Raw genomic sequence first — 22,091 nt, forward strand, 5'->3', positions numbered from 1 at the left:
GATGTTTATTTGTATCCTGTATTGTATCCTTTAATAAACTGGTATGTATAAGTGTTTCCCTGAATTCTATAAGTCATTCTAGCAAAGTAATCAAACATGAGGAGGGGGTCAAGGAGCCCTCTGATTTATAGCCAGTCAGTCAAAGTACAGGTAAATAATAACCTGGGCTTGTGACTGGTGTCTGAAGTAGGGAGTGCGGTCATTGTGGAGGCCAGGGGAGAACTGCCTTGTAGGACTGAAACCTTACCTGTGGAATCTGATACTATCTCAAAGCAGACAGTGTCAGAATTGAGTTGAATTATAGGACACACATCTGGTATCACAGAGAATTGATTGGTGTGGGGGGAAAAAACCTCCACACAATTTGTGGCCACAAGAGTCAGAAGTCAAATGTTCCCTGAAAGGTAAAAGGGACTATTTGCAAAAAATACATAGTAGGGAAGAAATATGTGGTACAAAGAACTGGATGTTTTCCTGCATAGGAAGGAAGAAGCTGAGTTTTCCTGAAAGAATAATGAACTATAATTCCAATTTTATATAAATATAGAATACATTTATAAAAAAGAATATAAATACAGATATAGTTTTATTCCACCAGGTTAGGGTAAGATCAGGATATTTTTAAATTCCTTTATTTAAACTACTGAGGTAACATAGGGGCACCTGGGTGGCTCAGTTTGTTAAGCATCTGACTTAGGCTCAGGTCATGATCTGGCGGTTTGAGAGTTGGAGCCCGTGTCCAGCTCTGTGCTGACAGCTCAGAGCCTGGAGCCTACTTCAATGCGGTCTCCCCCTTTCGCTGCCCCCCCCCCACTCGTACTCTGTCTTATCTCTTTTTCTCTCAAAAAATGCTTATTTACTTTTTAGGAGACAAAGAGATAAAGACAGAGTGCAAGTGGGGGAGGGGCAGAGAGAGAAGGAGACACAGTTCCAAAGCAGGCTTCAAGCTCTACCCTGTCAGTGCCTGATGCCCGGCTCGAACCCACCTGCAGCGAGATCATGACCTGAGTCAAAGTCATACGGTCAGCCAACTGAGCCACCCAGGCACCCTTTAAAAAAATATTTTTAACAAAAAAAATAAATGAACTACTGAGGTAAAATAAAAACTATTTAAGTTTTAAACGTCATATCACTAAACTCAATAAACCCTGTAAACTGCCATCTGAAAATATAGAATATTTCTTACCAAAAATTGTAAAATTTGTTCAGGAACTTCCTAATAGAAATGACATAGTTTAGTCACTCTTCTTAGATATTTAAGCTATTTATTATTAAATAACATTTAGAATTTACAATATACTCGATCATTAACAAATATTAATTCACTTAAACATTATAGTAGCCTTGTGGGATAGGGTATAATAATAATTGTCATTTTGTTTAGGTTGGAAGCAAATATAGGTTAAATAATTTGTCCAAGGTCATAGGGCTACTGCAAAGAAACAGAAGTAAGGGGCGCCTGGGTGGCTCATTCAGTTAAGCGTTTGACTTTGGCTCAGGTCATGATCTCACAGTTCCTGGGTTCGAGCCCCACGTCGGGCTCTGTGCTGACAGCCATCTCAGAGCCTGGAGCCTGCTTCAGATTCTGTATCTCCCTCTCTTTCTGACCCTCCCCTGCTCATGCTGCCCCTCTCTCTCTCTCTTAGAAGTAAATAAAACATTAAAAAAAATAAAAAATAGAAATAGAAATAAATAGGTTAAGTAACTTGCTCAGGGTCACAAGGTTAGTATGTATTAGAACCACAATTTAAACACAGGCCAGCTAGCGCTACTCTTTGTAATTTCAACCTCTAACCTGTACTGTTTCCCTAAATTTATGCTTTTTAACAACTAAAAATTTTCACATAAGTCATGAATACAGATGAAACAAACACACTGCAATCAATGAAGAGTAAGATACCAAACATTCCAAAATCTCAGACTTCTCCTCTGTAACACGGGTAAATAATATTGCCATATTAAAGAATTTTAAAGTGGATCAATTGAGGTAATATGTGAAAAGACTTTTATACTCTATTGGCTCAACTTCTCAATAGATGTCCATCATAAGTATTGTTGTATGGACAGCATGCAAGATTTAAGAACAATATTAGCTGATCTTTACAATAAAGAGAAACTAGTTCATAAACCATTCTTTTTTACTTAGCCTATTATTTCAAAGTTTAGACTTTGAGATAAATGACTTTGTGGTGAGATAATCAATAAAAAAAAATGATTTACTGTGGCTTCTTGTATAAAATGTAAAACTTTTGAAATGCAAAAAAAACCTTATTTACTAGGCACTTACTCCAGGCTAAAATCCATGTAATTCTTAAATCATTTATAGCTTAAGACCTCATTTCATTTTTATTAATCTAGTAACTATTCTGTGAATTAACAACTTTCATCATTTTTCTCTTGGTTTCTTTTTAAAAAGAAAAATAGCTAAATTTCAAGATAACTAGCAACAAAAATTAACATCAATAATATTAGTTTCCTAGAATAGCTAGGATTTAATGTAATCAATCCAATATTTATTTTCAAAGCCTACAAAAACATTCTAAACCAAATGTATATTTTCTACCAAGCACAAAAGGAAAAATATATATTCTGTGTTATATACTAGACAACTAGATTTTTTTTCCTTAAATAGTTTGCTGTTGAGTTGGTTTCCATATAACACCCAGTGCTCATCCCCACAAGTACCCTCCTCCTTGCCCATAACCCTCCTTCCCCTCTCCCCCACCCCCATCAGCTCTCATTTTGTTCTCATTATTCAAGAGTCTCTCATGGTTTGCCTCCCTCCCTCTCCCCAACTATTTTTCCCCTTCTCATCCTCCATGTAGACAACTAGATTTAAATGTACTATAGTACACTTTTCCCAAAAGAAAAAAAAGACTTAATAATGCCAAGAAATTGTGATGGAGTCATTTATCAATCATTCTTCCTGTTTAAATACAAAGAACATTTGGCTTCCTGTAAAGAGAACTGCTGGAATTATTAAGGCAGTTCCTGACAATATTTTAAATCAGATAATATGAGGAAGAAATGATGGAAAATTTTAGAAATAGATGTAATTTTTTATTTCACAAAGTTATATGTTTGTTGTTTATATTTCCTTAAGCATAAACGTAAAGCAAGTGCAGACAAATTCTTTCTATTGCTACATCAAAATTTCTCATGCAATTAATATAGTCAGTTCAAGAAATGTCCAATATTAATAGTAAATCAAGGTAAGTATTACCCAACTTATCACCAATTTGTTAAGCCCCCTTGAAAAATCTTTAATATGAGTCTGGTTTAACATAACAGAAATAATTTGGTCAAAATCTCCTCCCTTTTCCAATTAGATCATCACTGTGAAGGAGGGGAATTGATTTGATCAAGGTCAAGGACATGATTCAGTCACAATGTCAAAACTTGGAGCTATATGTGAGAGAAAAATAACTTGTCTTCAGTTGGGACAAACACACCCTGATAAAATCAACACTGTGACAACAGCAGTTGCAAGAATTGTCTCAGATACCACAACTTTGAAAAATTTAATCTAGAACTTCATACTGAAATCAGAAATTTATGATTATCTTTTTCCTATGGTAAAGGTCTCTTTCCCTCCATGTCCAGAATTACCCATGTATTTATATAGAAATAGCCTCCGTCCTATATCATAAATCATATTTCTCATGATGCTTGATACACACTGTTTAAACATACCTCTTCTCCTTCTGTCCTATCCCCCTTCCAGACATTGCCCTCATATGATCAGGAACTAGTGCCTAGTGCTTTTTGTAAACTAGGAGGTCTCAATCCTTACTCAGGCACTCAGTACCTTCTTCTAGAGAAAATATTCATAAAGAACACTCTGAGTAAATTCAAGCTATTTAATCTCCATTCCCACGTGTGATAGCTGGACTCTTTTTCCTTGGTTCCCAGCAATGCCGTCCTAATGCCTAAAATAACACCAATCCTCTTCCATCCATGTCTTCCAGGCCCACAGTTGATAATTAAGACTCTAGGTTTTACTGCTATAATGATGAACAGAAACATGGAAATAAATCAGTCTCTCACCATTTTACTCCCAATGTTTAGTTAGTTATTGAATGAATAAAGAAAATCAAGGGGGAAGGGTATGGTTGTCAGGAATGTCCTCATTCCTCAAATGGAGAAAAAGTATGGAAAATCAGGTTGGACAGCTAAGGAATAGATATGGGAGATAACTGACTAAAAGAACAGGTTCTGGGTCACCAACATCAGGATTAAAAGTTACGCAGTTGTCAGGTTTCAGAAGTAAAATGCACAGGCCAAGTGTGTGAGGGAAAGCAGAAGAGTCAAGAATCCAATGAGTATGTTAGGAATACTTCCAGAAAATCAGATGTATGAGAACTGGGAGGAGAAAGTATATATGAAGACAGGAGGCTGACTGTTGGGGAAATGGATATAAGAGCAAGGAAGCCAGAGTGTCAGGCAAATAAAGCAGGTTGTATTGAAGGGGGTTTCTTTTGTACCTTCCACCAAATATAAGAGAACTAGGCCATGAGTGCATGACTGAAGTCACCCTAGGTACTGTGAGAGTAGTGCTACAGCTACCCTATTTGCATAGAGTGTGCCTCTTCCAGTTATGACTGTAAGTAGGAAACTTAGACAAAAGTCATTCACAGAAATCACTGGTTATTCAAGAGATATTAAAGGACAAGGTGACATCAAGTGATACCTAAATTATAAGTGGAGTTTCCAAAATTCGCTAGAGAATTATGACTGCACACAATGCTTTCACTAAAATCCAGGTACTCGTTCCTTCAGGACATACAAGGCACTTCCTATATGTCACATGCTATTCACAATAGACATGATCTATGCTTTCAAGAGTCCGTGATGAGAGGTTGGGAGAAACAGATACATAGTGGTATTCAACAAGACATATGTGCCCTTATATTATGTATTCAGTATCAAATGAACAAAAGGGGGACTTAGTTTATAGATAGAGATTTTTTTAGGTTGCTTTAGTATTTGCAAATAAAAAAGGAGGTACATACATTCCATCCAAATGAACATGAGCCAAAATACGAACATGTGAAAAGATTTCACTGAGGTTAGAACATAGTGGTATAGAGGCAAAAGGTACAACAGAGCTAGAAAACTAGGTTGGAGCTAACCTACTGGAGGATTCAAAACATCACTACAAGTAGGGAGATAAAGTAACCAAACTCACAACAACAGAGAACAAGTAACAGTCTCCAAAAAACACAGCTTGAAGGGCCAGGCCCTAGGTACTATATGACCTCTCTATACACCACTATAAAGTGGTGCTTGCAGGTGCAAGACACATAACAAGCTTTTAAAACATATAAGGGACAGAAAACTAGCCAAAATGATGAAATGGAAGAACACCCCTCAAAAGAAATGACAGCTAAAGAATTGCTCAAAACAGATATAAACATAACTGAACAAGAATTCAGAATAATAGTCATAAAATTAATTCCTGGACTTGAAAAAAGCACAGAAGACAGCAGAGAATTTATTGCTGCAGAAATCAAGGAACTAAAAAATAGTCATGAAGAATAACAAAATGCTGTAAATAAGATGCAAAATAAACTAGAGGTTATGACAGTCAGAATTGAAGAGGCAGGGGGAGAAACAGGTGAAATAGAAGATAAAATCATGGAAAAAGATGAAGCTGAGATGAATCTCTCTTTTAGAGATTAAAAAAACTTCTGAATCACAAGGGGAGAGAGAATTAGAGAACTAAGTGACTCAGTGAAATGGAACAATATCTGTATCAGAGGAATTTCACAAGAAGAGAGAAAGGAAGAGGCCAAAGGTGTACTTGAACAAATCATAGCTGAGAACTTCCCCAATCTGGGGAAGGAAAAAGATACTGAAATCCAGGAGGCACAGAGAACTCCCTTCAGACATAACTTGAATCAATCTTCTGCATGACATAGCATAATGAAACAGGCAAAACACAAAGATAAAGAGAATTTTGAAAGCAGCCAGGGATAAATGGGCCTTAACCTACTACATGAGGGTAGTAGCAGATCTATTTACTGAAACATGGCAGGCCAAAAAGGAGTGGCAGGAAATTTTCAATGTGATGAATAGGAAAAATATGCAGCCAAGAATCCTTCATCCAGCAAGCCTGTGATTCAGAATAGAAGGAGGGATAAACAAACAAACAAAACTGAAGGAATTAATCACAACTAAACCAGCCCTACAAGAGATCCTAAGGGGGACTCTCTGAGGAAATGTTAGAAGGACCACAAAGTACCAGAGTCATCACTACAAGCATGAAACCTTCAGAGAACACAATGACTCTAAAATCGTATCTTTCAATAATAACACTGAGTGTAAATGGACTAAATGCTCCAATCAAAAGACACAGAGTATCAGAATGGATTTAAGAAAAAACACAAACAAAAAAACAAGACCCATCTATTTTTGTCTACAAGAGACCCATTTTAGACCTGAGGACACCTTCATATTGAAAGTGAGGGGATGGAGAACCATCTATCATGCTACTGGAAGTCAAAACAAAGTTGTAGTAGCTATACTTACATCAAACAAACTAGATTTTAAAATAAAGATTATAACAAGAGATGAAGAAGGGCATTATATAATAATTATGGGGTCTATCCACCAAGAAGGGCTAACAACAATAAATGTCTATGTGCCAAATTCGGTAGCACCCAAATATATAAAAGTTAATCACAAACCTAAGCAATCTTATTGGTAAGAATATGTAATTGCAGGGGACTTTAATATTCCACTTGCAGCAATGAACAGATCATCCAGACAGAAAATCAATAAAGAAATAGCCTTGAATGATTCACTGGACCTGATGGACTTGACAGATATATTTAGAACTTTTCATCCAAAAGCAGCAAAATATACATTCTTCTCAAGTGTACATGGAACATTCTCCAAGATAGATCACATACTGGGTCATAAAAGAGCCCTCAATAAATATAAAAGAGTTGAGATCATACCACGCACATTTTCAGATCACAATGCTATGAAACTCGAAATCAACCACAGGAAAAGTTTTGGAAAACCTCCAAATGCATGGAGGTTAAGGAACATCCTACTAAAGAATGAATGGGTCAACCAGGCAATGAAAGAAGAAATTTAAAAAATATATGGAAACAAAGGAAAATGAAAACACAACAGTCCAAACCTTTTGGGATGCATCAAAGGGAGTCCTAAGAGGAGAATACACTGCAATCCAGGCCTATATCAAGAAATAAGAAAAATCCCAAATACAAAATCTAACAGCACACCTCAAGGAACTAGAAGCAGAACAATAAAGAAACCACAAATCCAGCAGAAGAAAAGAAATAATAAGAATCACAGCAAAAATAAACAATATAGAATCCAAAAATATAGTAGATCATATCAATGAAGATAATTTTTGTGGTTTTTTTTTTTAAATAAACAAAATTGTTAAACCGCTGGTCTGACTTCTCAAAAAGAAAAGAGACAGTACCCAAATAGATTAAATCATGAATGAAAATGGATTTATCACAACCAATCCCTCAGAAATACAAGCAGTTATCAGAGAATACTATGAAAAATTATATGCCAACAAAAAGGACAACCTGGAGAAATGGACAAACTCCTAGACACCCACACACTACCAAAATTCAAATGGGAAGAAATAGAAACTTTGAACAGGCACAAAACTAGTGAAGAAACTGAATCAGTTATCAAAAATCTGCCAACAAATATGAGTCCTGGACCAGATGGCTTCCCTGGGGAAGACATTTAAAGCAGAGTTAATACCTATCCATCTCAAGCTGTTCCAAAAAAAAAAAAGGAAATGGAAAGAAAACTTCCAGATTAATTCTATGAAGCCAGCATTACCTTGATTCCTAAAGCTGTTAGAGACACCACAAGAAAGGAAAACTGCAGGCCAATATCCCTGATGACCACAGATGCAAAAATTCTCAAGATATTAGCAAATTGAATTCAACAGCATATAAAAAGAATAATTCACCATGATCATGTGGGATTCATTCCTGGGCTGCAGGGCTACTTCAATATTCACAAATCAATCAATATGATATACACATTAATAGATGAAAAGATAAGAACCATATGATCCTGTCAATAAATGCAGAAAAAGCATTTGACAAAATACAGCATTCTTTCTTAATAAAAACTCTCAAGAAAGTCAGGATAGATGGAACATACCTAAACATAATAAAAGCCATATATGAAAAGCTCACAGCTAATATCCTCTATGGAGAAAAACTGAGAGCTTTCCCCTTGAGATCAGGAATACAAAAGGGATGTCCATTCCCACTACTGTTCCTTAATATAGTGTTGGAAGTCCTAGCATCTGCAATCAGACAACAAAATGAAATAAAAGGCATAAAAATTGGCAAAGAAGAAGTGAAACTTTCACTTTTTGCAGATAACAAGATACTCTACATGGAAAACCCAAAAGACTCCTAGAACTAATACACGAATTCAGTAAAGTTGCAGGGTACAAAATTAATGTACAGAAATCAGCTGCATTTCTATACACCAATAATAAAGTAACAGAATGAGAAATCAAGAAACTGATCCCATTTACAATTACACCAAGAACCATAAAATACCTAGGAATAAACCCAACCAAAGATGTAAAAGACCTGTATGCTGAAAACTTCAGAAAGCCTATGTAGGAAATTGAAGAAGACACAAAGAAATGGGAGAAAACATTCCATGCTCATGGATTGGAAGAATAAATACTGTTAAAATGTCAATACTACCCAAAGCAATCTACATATTCAATGCAATCCCAATGAAAATTGCACTGGCATTCTTCTCAGAGCTAGAACAAACAATCCTAAAATTTGTTTGGAACCACAAAAGACCCTTAATAATCAAAGTAATATTGAAGAAGAAAACCAAAGCAGGAGGGATCACTATCCTCTACTACGAAGCCTTAGCCTCTACTACATTAGCCTCTACTACAAAGCTGTAATCATCAGGACAGGATGGTAGTGGCACAAAAACAGACACATAGAAATATGGAACAGAAGAGAGAACCCAGAATTGGACCCACATGTGTATGGCCAACTAATCTTTGACAAAGCAGGAAAGAGCATCCAATGGAAAAAGGACAGTCTTTTTAGCAAATAGTGCTGGGAGAACTAGACAGCAACATGCAGAAGAATGAAACTAGACCACCTTCTTACACCATACACATAAATAAACTCAAAATGGATGAAAGACCTAAATGTGAGACAGGAAACCATCAAATCCCTAGAGGAGAAAACAGGCAACAACCCCTTGACCTCAGCCTCAGCAATTTTTCCCTTGACACATCTCCAAAGGCAAGTGAATTAAAAGCAAAAATGGACTACTGGGACTTCATCAAGATAAAAAGCTTCTGCATTGCAAAGGAAACAACAAAACTAAAAGGCAACAGATGGAATAGGAAAATATATCTGCAAATGATATATCAGATAAAGGGCTAGTATCCAAAATCTATAAGGAACTCACCAAACTCCACACCCGAAAAACAAATAATCCAGTGTAGAAATGGGCAGAAGACATGAATAGACACTTTTCCAAAGAACATCCAGATGGCCAGCAGACACATGAAAAGATGCTCAACATCATTCATCATCAGGGAAATACAAAGCAAAGCCACACTGAGATACCACCTCACACTGGTCAGAGTGACTAAAATGAACAAATCAGAAAACTACAGATGCTGGCGAGGATGTGGAAAAAGGGGTGGGAAGACAAACTGGTGCAGGCACTCTGGAAAACAGTGTGGATGTTCCTTAAAAGTTAAAAATAGAGTTACCCTATGACCCAGCAACAGCAGAACTAGGTACCCAAGGGATACAGGAGTGCTTATGCATAGGAGCATGTGTATCTCAATGTTTATAGCAGTGCTTTCAAAAATAGCCAAATTATGGAAAGAGCCTAAATATCCATTAACAGATGAATGGATAAAGAAGATGTAGTTTATATATACAATGAAATACTACTTGGCACTGAGAAAGAATGAAATCAAGTCACTTGAAGCAACATAGATGGAACTGGAAGGTATTATGCTTAGTGAAATAAATCAGTCAGAGAAGGACAGGTATCATATATTTTCACTCATATGTGGATCTTGAGAAACTGAACATAAAACCATGGGGTAAGGGAAGGGGGGAAAATAGATACAAATAGAGAGAGGGGGAGGCAAACCACAAGAGACCATGAAATACAGAGAATAAACTAAGTATAGGTTGGGGCAGTGGGGGAGAGGGAAAATGGGTGATTGGGCATTGAGGAGGGCACTTGTTGGGATGAGCACTGGGTGTTGTTTGTAAGCTAATTTGACAATAAATTATATTCATAAAAAAAGAAAGATTATTGTGGCACCTGGGTAGCTCAGTTGGTTAAGTATCCGACTTTGACTCAGTTCATGATCTCGTGGTTTATGAGTTTGAGTACCATGTCAGGCTCTGTGCTGACAACTCGGAGCCTGGAGTCTACTTCAGATTCTAGGTCTCCCTCTCTCTCTGTCCTTCTTCCACTTGCACTCTGTCTCTCTCCCTCTCAAAAATAAATAAACCTTAAAAAGTTTAAAAAGAAAAGAAAGATTACTATAATGGCAGTAGAGGAGATAAGTTCTATTTGGAGGGACAATTGGAGGCAGAGAGACTAGTAGGTAGTTGTTGGGGGAGCTTAAGTGACAGATGATGGACTTTGATGGAAATGAATGTCTGCTCAATTCATTTTGGATATAGAATACACAGTCTTAAGTGACTGCCTAATGTGATAATAAGTGGTAAAATGACTGAAGATTCACAGATCATCTTAGGTGACTATATGGATGATAATGACACTAACCAAAATGGGAGAAAGAAGAAGGTGAGGGTGGAAGGGATGCAGATGGTGGAAAAAGAGAATTGGCTTTGAGATCTGCTAAATTTGAGGTGCTCACAAGACATGCAACTTGGAAGGTCCTATTTTATGAGGTGCCCTGAATTAATAGTTATTGTCTGGAGATAATGTCAGTAGTTCCAAGTTAAAATTGAATTCAGGCCATAAATATTCTTAAGGATGCTGGGGGTATAAGTATAACAAAAAATTCAATTATTTACTCTTACATTATGAAAAACTATTGATATGAAAAAAGTAATAATGTAAAATGAATATGACAAGTTCAGCTTATTCATGGCCATGTAAACAATGCCAAAAAATGTTTAAGATTTAAAACTATCAGTACAAGTACTAATGTTTATAACCCATTCACCATGTAATTGTGAACAGCAAGAAAAAATAAATTATACCATTCCATGTGCATCAACTTTACCATGTATTAAAGACAAGGTCTTTGCAAAGTTTAAGTGAGGCAACCCACTTAAGTAATGAGAAATTGCTGGAACCACTATTACTCATACTTCATCAAGTCTTACCTGTAATTATTTAAACTCAATTATGAGTATATATGTGAATATAATATAGTTGGAAATACTAAAGTTTTTAAAAAGAGGTATATATATGTGTGTGTGTGTGTATATACATATGTATATGTGTATGTATATATATATATATTCATCTAAACCATGTTCGCTGACATTCTATATTACAAAGATTAACATTTGCTTTTAAATTTCACTTCCCTTCTTATTACACAACAGCTAATAGGCAATACCAGTATTTAGCTAAGCAAGGAAGTGAAGTGAGAGATGGTTTCCATATTTACTGGAATATTATTACTGAAATGGATTTCATGGAAATTTCACTTGACTTATCATAATAACATATTCCAGAAAAAGTTTTACACAAAAACTAAATGATTTGTTTGCTCCAAAACCTGAAATTATGTATGTCCTAAAGGAAACAAGCATAGTTTTATTTTTACCAACTTAAGTTAATTGGTGGGATTTTTTTATACATTGTTGGCACTACAAATAATTGACATATATAATTATAATATGTCGAACAATTTCTTCTCCTAAGTCGCTGTGGTTATTACTATGGATCTAGGTAATTAAAACAGAATGAAAAACTGTTATAGCCCCAGAAGGAGTCTCAGAGTCTATGAAACGCTGGAATTGAAAATGCTTAGTGCATCATCTGCAACGAATGAAAAGACCTTTCCATAATTTTTGCTGTAAGCTGACCCAAAAAACAAATCAGAACACCTTCTGGAAGATGACAGCTGCTCAACAAACCCAAAGTGTCTAAACAAACTTAGTTTAAAGCTAAAGACAAATACATGCAAGGGCATTAAGGACAATCTGAAATAAATTGAAAATCTAATCTCCTAATTAGATGATGTACTTATTCATGGAATACACCCAAAAAGATAAACTGGTCATTAAAATGTATGCTTACATTTACTGTAAATTCATGTACCTCTTCCTTCTTAAAAGTTAATGGCATTAATATTATCATTATTTAATGGTAGCTAACTGAATACCTTATTACATTGATAGTAAACCATAAAACCAGCAGATATCCTCATGGTATGAAGTGTTTAAAATTATTCTGTACACTACTTATAATTAATAATTATACACATTTTTATCTATGTGTAATTATTATCCTCACAAGGAGAATTCTCTTGAAGCTTCAAGAAACTTCAAGGTCTTTGCTCATTGGTTTGGAGAATTTAAACATTATAACAATTACAATATCATTTAAACTTATAAATACACATTATAAAATACCAGATAAATGTATAGTTATAAAAATGATTTACTGTCTAATTTGAAAACTCACCTTTTAAAAGATAACTAGCAGTTTCTTAAAAACGTATATAATTTATAGCCAAAACAATAAGAGAAATTAAGCTTTATATTACCGATGTCCAAAAATTACATTTCTTAATACCCTTTTTTTTGCAGTAAAAGCAAATTCACCACTTTATCTTCATTTCCAGTGTCTGCTTCCACAGATCCATGGAATAGTACTGACAGGAACCTAACCACTTGCCAGGTGGCACCCACAGTTGTGATGTGTTCACAGCACACTCTAAGGCCCCACACAAATCTAAGCCTGCTTGGAAGTTTAATAGTTAATCCCAAACATAACACGGCCAGCTCCAGATTCAAACCTTCTCCTCCTTTAGCTTTTCCCATAAAAATTAATAGCCACTGTATTTTCATTAGCTCTGACAAAAACCTTTGGACTCATCTTTTTTTAAATTACTTTTTATTTATTTATTTTGAGAGAGAGAGTGTGTGCACGTGTAAGCAGGAAGGGGCAGACAGTGAGGGAGAGAGGAAGAATTCCAAGCAGGCTCCACAAGCAGCACACGAACCCTGTGTGGGACTCGATCTATGACCACGAGGTCAAGACCTGAGCTGATGTCAGATGCTTCACCTACTAAGCCACCAAAGTGCCACTGGACTCATCTTTAAATCCTTTCTCTCACCCCACATCCAGCCTATCAGAAAATTCCATTGACCCTCATCAAAAAATAAAAGTCTTACCATTTAGCTTCTATACCATTGCATGCTAACCCAGAAAATCATTATATATTTCCTGGTTTATTAAACTAGTTCCTAACCAGTCTGCCATCTTTACCTACCCTTCACCCCCTGACAGTCTAATTTCTAAACAGAAGTCACAGAGATCTTATATAAATCAAATCAAGTAATTCTTCTCAAAGATCCTCCAACGGTTTTCCAGAATTCTTGGAATAAAATTCAATGTCCTCTTTACTACCATCCAGAAGACCTAAAGTCACACCCTTTTTGGTCCCCAAGTACCTAACTTCATTTTCTCTTCCTCTTTTCTAAGCTTTGTTTATCCTGGACTCCTTGCTGAAACATTTTGGACATGCTCTCTTCTTAGGGGTTTTGCATTTGCTGTTCCTCCAACTCTAATTCTCGTCCTTAATTCTCTCTGTGTCTCACTTCCTCAACTACTTCAAGTTTTTATATATATATCACTTTCTCAGAACAGTCCAGGCTTTTCTCTTTAAACCTGTAGCCATGCCACACTCCATTCCCCTATGCCATATCCTTTATGTTTTCCTCTAGCACTTATGGCCAAGAAATACACTGTAGCATAGATGTGTTCATTATTGGTTTATTACTTATTCCTTACAACAAATATAAGTTCCCTGGGAACAGATTTCTGTGTATTTAATTGCCCAGAATAGTGACTGACAAACACTCAATAGATTTTTCTTGAATAAGTAAATATGAAAGTACCATAAATCTTTTTAAATTTTATTTCATTTCTCTTACATAGCCTAACTCATTTATTTTCACAGAAATACAGTGCATTGGTGAGGGCAATGAAAGCAGTGCCACAGAAAAAGCCTGAAGAAGGTCAGGAACTCACCAAGCAATAGAGGACTCAAGAACACATGCTCCTTCTAGCTTTGGCTCATCACTTTCAAAGTCTTTTAATTCCAGTTAGGAAAATGAGGATGGAGAGAGTAGATAATATCAGTGGAAGCCTAAGGGGTTGGTACTGGAAGTGGTATACACTGGCTTTGGTCAGAATTAGTAACACATAGCTTCCATATAACCTTGCATATTCCATATAATCTTCCAATGGGCCCAAGGAAGAGAAAACTGGGTTGGTGAGTATCCAGCCAGTCTCTGACAAACATAAACTAGGAAAACACTAACAGTCATGTTCTTTTTTTTTTTTTTACTTTTATAAAGTACTTTAAAATTTATGCTGCATACCTATTGAGAACCATGACAGAAATAAAGTAGAATGATGAGATTGTAGATGACCGGAGGAGTAGGAGTAAAATATTAGCCACATTTTTCAAGAGCTGCTTCTCTGAGTAGGTGATATTTGAGCTAAGATATTAGAGATGAGAAAGCCAGACATGCAAAAAATTGGATATGTTAACAACACATACAGAAGGAAGAGCTAGTATAAAGCCCTGGGACAATAGTAATTGTGGCATGTTTGCAAAGAGTAGTGAAAGTTTTCAGTAGAGAAAACTGAAATAGCTGAGGGTACTGGGCAGGGAGTGTGAGGGAGAGCATGGCCAAAGAGGTAGACAGGAGATAACTTGTAGAACTTGGTATGCCACAGTAGCAAATTTACATTGTAAAACAAGAGGAAGACATTATTGTATTTCAAGTAAGAAATCTTATAATCTGATTTACATTTTTAAAAGATCTATCTTGTTACTGCGAGGTGAGTGAATTATTATAGGATAAAGTAGGGCTTTTGCAATAGCATGAGACATGGAAAAAATGTATTTGTATTCTGGAGGAAGCACCTGTGAGACTCACTGGTAGATCTAATGGTGGGAACTTAACGGTGAGAGAATGAGCAATCCCAGTGACTCCTAGGCCTTTAGCTTGAGTAAATTCACATACATTCACATTTTGCTTTTACAAAAATAAGGAAGGTCAGAAGTCCAGGTTTTCTGGAAGACAAAAAAGAGATTTCTTTCTGGGCATGACAATTTGGAAAAATTTTTTAGATACCCAAGCTCAAGGGAGAAGTCAATGGTAGAGACATCAGCATAGGGATAATCACCACATGGAGAGTATTTACAGCCTGAGAATGGGAGAGGCCACCTGGGGAAGTGTATTAGTGAGAAGAAGCTATGCGCTGAGCTAGGGAGGAGTACGGGGAGGTGGAATCTATCAACCGGAACTCTAGCAGAAGAGGAACAGCCCAGTGAAGATGCTGAGCAGGACAGCTTGGGAGTCCTGGGAAAACCAAGACCATACAAATAATGAGAGTCAGGAGAGTAAAAGCAGGCATGGTAGGTTGTATTGACCAAATCTGAGAGGTAAAGAAAATGAGAACAAGTAAGTGACACTGGTGGTAGGCACTGAAGGAGCAAATGATTGACAAAAATAGTTTCAGAGGCTAAGAAAGGACACTGAAGAGGAGAATACAAAAAGAATAGTAGAGGCTGTTCATTCCGTCCTCACTCCTGCCAACCATTTTAGTGAATATGAGCCAGAGCAGCTTCTGAGGAAACAGCCTAGGTGCTGTGGGGGGTCGTCTGGTCAAGGACAAAAAAAAGTGTTTTTAACTAATGAGAGTTACTGAAGGACATTTTCTAGGATGATAGGAACCATCCTGTAAAAGTAGAAAAAAGACATCTACCTAAATCACAACTTAAAAACTCTCTTAACTAATCTGACTTAAAATCCTGGTTCTTTGACCTATGAAATTGCACTCTATAAAAATGCAAATTAGTAAGACATTAAGAATTTTTAAATTATCTGGAATTTAATATGCATTTATTTTATTTTGACCTTGTTAGAAAAACATAGTAAAAATACATTTTAATAAATCTTGTTTTTCCAGGGAAAGAACATATAATTAACAAATTCTTCACTTAAGCACAATCTAATTAATTATCTTAATATTTAAGTTTAAAGCAATTATCAGGGGGAAAAGGGTATTGGCCAAATTCATAGGTTATATAGTTGCATGTTACTGGCAAACTTGTATGCCTGATTGTAAACATAGAGACTATTTCCTCAGCAATTTTCTTCAAAATAATGCATGGCTTCTTCACTGTTTGGGGGTTTGCTTTTGGGTTAACCAGACCTGATACAAAGTCTTTCCCTGTGACTCTCAAAATCTCTGAGCAGTGTGTGTGTATGTGTGTGTGTGTGTGTGGGTGTGGGTGTGTGTGGGAGAGAGACAGAGAGAGAGACATAGAGACAGAGACAGAGAGACAGAGAGAGGGAGGGAGGGAGAGGGAAAGTAAGAGAGAGAGAGAGAGAGAAATGAGAAATAGGGAAGATAATAAATGCCCTATGGAAACATAAAGGTCAAACAGCATGTACAAAGCAAAGCAGCTGAATCCTGGCATTTATAGATGCTTATTGTTATTACTGATGTTCTTTTACTATTATTGTTATTTTCATAAAGTTAAGAAATCAATACACCACAGAGGAAGAGCTTAATTTCCATTGATGGTAACTAACAAACAAAAACAATAAACATATTTATAAAACAAAAGCCTTTTCTTTATTCCTTAAAGAAATATATAAATGAGTCAATAAACATTGTATTAAAGAATCATAAAGTACCAAACCCACACAAAGTATGTGGGGTCAGGGAAAGATTGATTTGATTTTAAAATTAAGAATAGAGAATATGAAATCATTTGAGCAACACAAAAAACTTACAATTAAATTTTATATTACAGTTAGATAAGGGTTGACAGTATAGAATGAGAATATAGAGAAAGAGGTAGAGTAAAATAGGTGGGGAGAGAAACAGGCATGTGACAACAAAGAAATGGTGGTATACAGAAGTAGCAACCAAGACAAATTGGAAATGAATAAGGCAGGCAACAAAATGCTCAGATAAATGAGCTGTCCCAAAGTCACAGATTAATCTTCCTTTGAGACATGTTATACTCTAGATTATTCTTTCTACTAGCAATTTTTTTTTACTGTCTAACTTAATAATGTTAGAGTCTTTCCTATTGGGCTAACTAGTGAAGATGGTGACAGAGAAATTATTCCCTGGGTTGCAGTAGTAGTTACCAGGGCAGCTGTCTTTCTAAAGGCTGGAAATAAATTTAGCTGAAATCCAGATTTTGTGTCTTCTACTAAAAGTTAAATATTTACCTCATTATATTCTCTTCATTTTCATTTAATAGAAAGTTTTCCCTTAACCTCCACTTACTGGTTGGATTGGCCAGCATTTCTCATTTTCTCTGTAAACTATGCTAGTTGTGCTCACTGTACCTCGACTGCTCAGAGCTTTCAGACCACACCCAAGCAGACCAGCACAGGCTATTCCCATCAGCTAAGGGCTATGATTACAATGAGTTCAAAGGAGTATTTTACTAGTACTAACCCTCCTTATAAGCCAGTTTTGTTTGCTATTATAAATGTAATTAAAAGACTAATCAAGGTGATGAAATATGAGTGTGATAAGTATGCTGTCAATTAAAATTAAATTAATGCTTTGGAAAGGTGAGGGGATCATCTTCTGAGTGTTTGAAATTCTTGTTTCAGATTAAGGAAATCACCAAATTGAAACTGTAAATGGTATATTATTGGTATAGCTTATGCGATAAGTGTGTAGAATTCCAATCAATAGTCAACCAAAGAAAAAGTCATGGCCTTACATCAAAAGACCAGCATGTGAATACAAATGCACTGTTTTAAGACAAAATACAATACATATTTAAGGTTGAATGTATAATTTTTATGGCTCCCTTTACTAACAGACCTTTTCAGTTCAGCAACTTACTGGTTTTGGTCAGGGCAAATAAGATCATATCTGCTGTGCTCTTAAGTAAGATACCAAAGACAATAAATATTCTTGCTACATGGAAATAATCAAGCAAGTAGGGTTTGGAAAATAAATAATATGTCCAGTCATTGGGAAAGAGAAGTTTGCAAATAAAATAAAAAACACAGGTAAATGCATGTAAGATATCAGAGCTGGTTAACATCTTATTTTGAGACATTTGTCCTCATTAAATATAACAGGAACAATTACATAATGTTAGCCATTCATTTCTTACAAGGATAAGATTTCCTGAAGATTGATGACATAAATTTGGGAATATATGAATAAATGTAAGAAAAGAATATTACTTACCTAAACCATAATCCAAGTGATATATCCATGATCACATCCTAAAAGCTGACCACTTGCTAAAATTTTAATAACCACACAACTATATGATAGAATGTGTATGTGCAGATTGCCCATTTTAATATTTATCTTGAAAACTGAATACTAGTGTAAATTTTTAAAATGTAAAATAGGTATGAATATAAATATGCCCAGATTCATAAAAGAATGCATTTAATAAATACCAGTAATAAGTTTTGTCTTTCAACTGATAGGATTATGATTCACAAAACTAGTCCTCAAAACAAACAAAATAAGCAATTTGTTAATGAGGGAAAAAAACATATGCTGGTAATAAATAAATAACCAAATGAAATTCTTAGTTGCTGAGATCCTGTCTTTAAGAGAAATCCTACAAACAACTCTAGAAATGAGTTGTGCTTTCTTTTAAGCCTGAACTACAGCCTCTACAATAAACATACACAATAGTGCACTTAGTCTGTACTGCCACCAAGTGCCTAAACCAATTAGTTTTAAGCTTCTTGCAACAGCTATAAGCAGATTCTTTTGCTGTTATGAGTAGCAATTTGGAAACAGGCTAAGAGCAAACCACTTCAACCATGAATGGCTATAAGAACAACACAATTTAGACATGACAATAAAATCTCAAAGGCATTAATAAAAAATATCAAGAACCCTACCAGCTCACTGGAAGTTCATGAAGTCTAAAAATGTTATTCAGCTTGTAGTCAAATTTTGCTGGACAAATATTTTCTTTATATAAATACAGGTTTGGATTTGGTTGCATATCTGTGGGAAATTCTGAATCCTAGAGAAGAAAAAGAAAGCAAGAGCTATATGCAAATTAGGCATATCACTGTATACACTGAAACTCTCTTATTTAATATATCTTCTATCTTATTTAATATTAAATTCCAACATAAATATTACCATTATATTCCCTTAGGACTTATCTTAAGTCCTTCATTTCCTATTTTAGTTTTGAGAAAACATGCAAAATAGGTAAAATGTTAAGTAAGGTGCTTATCTATTTACATAAGTTTAAACTGCATATTACATGGTAAAAATTATTTTTAAAACACCCACTATTAAATTACAAAGAAGCACGATATAGCATTGTCTTCTGTTACTGGTCAATGACCTTATTAAGTAAGTTTCCACCCCCAACAGTAATGTCAGAAAAATCTGTGATTATTCTTAAACTCCTTTTGTCCTCTATAAATAGTAAACCAAACACATTTTTCATAATGGGAAACAAAATAATTACATATGTTATTTGATTAATCGTGGTTTTCTTCTTTAAATCTGGGACACAGCACTAATTTAAAGTCACCTACCAAAAGTAAAAGATTTCTCTCATAATCATTTTAAATCTCACATACATTAGAATCCACATCTGCCAAACAAATTGTAACTGGAGATCAGCTTATGTCATGATCTCATGGTTCCAGAGATTGAGCTCTGCATTGGGCTCTATGCTAATAGTGCAGAGCCTGCTTGGGATTCTGTCTCTGTTTCTCCCTGGCTCACACATATGCACACACACATACTCTTTCTCTCTCTCAAAATAAATAAATAAACTTAAAAATAGAAGAAATATCATGCATTCTATATAGTGCAAAGGAAAAAGAAAAAGAAACCTTATTCTCACCAAACAGATATAATTGCTATTAGCACTTTGATGTACTAATTTGTCTCTCATTTTTTTACAAAATTGAGACCATGCTCTATTATCCACCCTCCACTTTTCATTTAGCATTATACCACTGCATTTTCACATTAGTCTGTTCTAAAAGAATACCATATTTTATTTAACATTTAGCTATTTTTGTTTTCCTTACATTATCAATGTTATGAACAGAGTTTTCTGTCTATAAATCTGCATTTCACTGATTATATCCATAAAGTACAGTTCTAGAAATGCAAATAATTCAAATAAGATAAATATTTAACAAAAACATGATACCTCTTCATAGACTGCTCTCCAGAAATATTATATGAATTTATATGCTGCCTGTCATATAATACTGTGTGCAATTCACAAGTTTGTTAATGCTTTGTACACAAATATACACATACTTCCTCATGTTTAAAATAATACATTCAGTAAACTACTTCTTTGACTAATATTTATCATTGAGCATCTATTAAATAACAGGCACTAGTTTTAGCTCTTATGTGATTGAACAAAATAGACAAAACTCCCTTCCTTGTGGAGATTACACTGTATTATGAGAATACCAAATTATAAAAATGTAAACTATATTACATCTATACGCTAAAAAGTCCAAGAGGAAACTGTTGTTAATTCATATTTTTTAAAAATGTATTTTGAAAAAATGTATTTTGTTGACATCTCTTAAATTAACTGATTAGGTTTAATTTTTTGTGTTTCTTATCTTTTTTTACTTTGTTTTTTTCTGAACTGTATGTTTAAGCCTTTGCCCATTTTTCTATTGTTGTGATGATAATTCATCTTAATAACGTTGCTTGGGTTGTATATGGAGGGAAGGCAAACTATTATGCCAGAAAATAATGTAAAGTGACTCAGAATCCAGTCTTGTATAATTTTTTGGCTACATGCAAAAATCTAGAACCATAAACTTATTATCTACAGCAATTTTTACAAGCACTATTAAACCAATCATTATATAAAATACAATGAGAAATTTAATAAAACCTAATCAACTAGGCTTAATAAAAACCAAATCAGCTACATCCTATTTGGTGTAGCTGAGAAGAATACAGGAAAATATAATAATACCTGAACAATTATTTAAAAGAAAATTTATAAGAGCAGCAAAGGCCTAGAAACAGCAATCCTATCTAAACATAAATGCACTTGCAGAGGCACAACAGTAGATAATTCTACTGCCCAGCATGTAAATCAAAATATTCCAGGAAACAAACACAAAAAAATGGGCAGGCAGAACCAGTGAGGCAAATACAGTATTCATAAATAAGGACTATGCAAAGAGAACAGAAGGAGTAAAATAAATTTTAAAACTATTCTTTCAAATGACAGAACCATTATCAGTTATTTGTATTGACAAAGTACAACGGGAGGGCACAGCTAAGCTCTCAATAATACGCTTTGATAGCTCAGCAGTTCTTTTACTCTGCCCACCCTTTGAAATCACCAGGCAGCTTCTTAAAAATACCAATTCCACTGGATCCCACCCCAGACCAATTAAGTAATAATTTCCAAAGGTAAGGCTCTGACCTTGGTATTTATTTTAAATTTCCCCATGTGAAATAAAAGTCAGGACTGAAAATTCTGGCTTTCCCTAGCGATTCAATTCCACCACATACTAGCATGTGAATTTAGTCAAGCTATTTAACAAACTTTTTAGGATGCATTTTCCTATCAGTAAGATACAATCAAAATTACACCTGATTAATAGGCTGCTGTGAGTATTGAGATAATCTCTGTGAAGCAGTAATCACATGCTTCGAACATAATAAATCCTTAATAATCATTAACTATTTCTGTAGGTATTTTTATTATTGCCACAATTTGTGGCACATTTTAATATCAACTGCCTAGTAAATTCATTATGAATTATGTCATACTCTATTATAAAATATTTTATATTACTCAAATTTCA

The 22,091-nt window shown here is 35.0% G+C and overlaps 1 protein-coding gene across 1 annotated transcript in view; it reads right to left on the reverse strand.

Moving 5' to 3' along the window:
- The window catches only part of LOC120221484 (sperm-associated antigen 16 protein-like), a 430,699-nt gene extending 410,514 nt beyond the window's left edge, over window positions 1–20,185 (reverse strand). The window contains exons 1-2 of the mRNA XM_039218886.1: window positions 20,135–20,185; window positions 19,164–19,291 (exon numbers count right to left, since the gene is read on the reverse strand). Of these exons, the coding sequence (XP_039074817.1) occupies window positions 19,164–19,291; window positions 20,135–20,185 (179 nt within the window). The remainder of the gene's footprint in view (window positions 1–19,163; window positions 19,292–20,134) is intronic.
- Window positions 20,186–22,091: the final 1,906 nt, after the last annotated feature.

Source organism: Hyaena hyaena, unplaced genomic scaffold (genome assembly GCF_003009895.1).
Source record: "Hyaena hyaena isolate Hyena2069 unplaced genomic scaffold, ASM300989v1 scaffold_782, whole genome shotgun sequence".
Classification (NCBI taxonomy): Eukaryota; Metazoa; Chordata; class Mammalia; order Carnivora; family Hyaenidae; genus Hyaena; species Hyaena hyaena.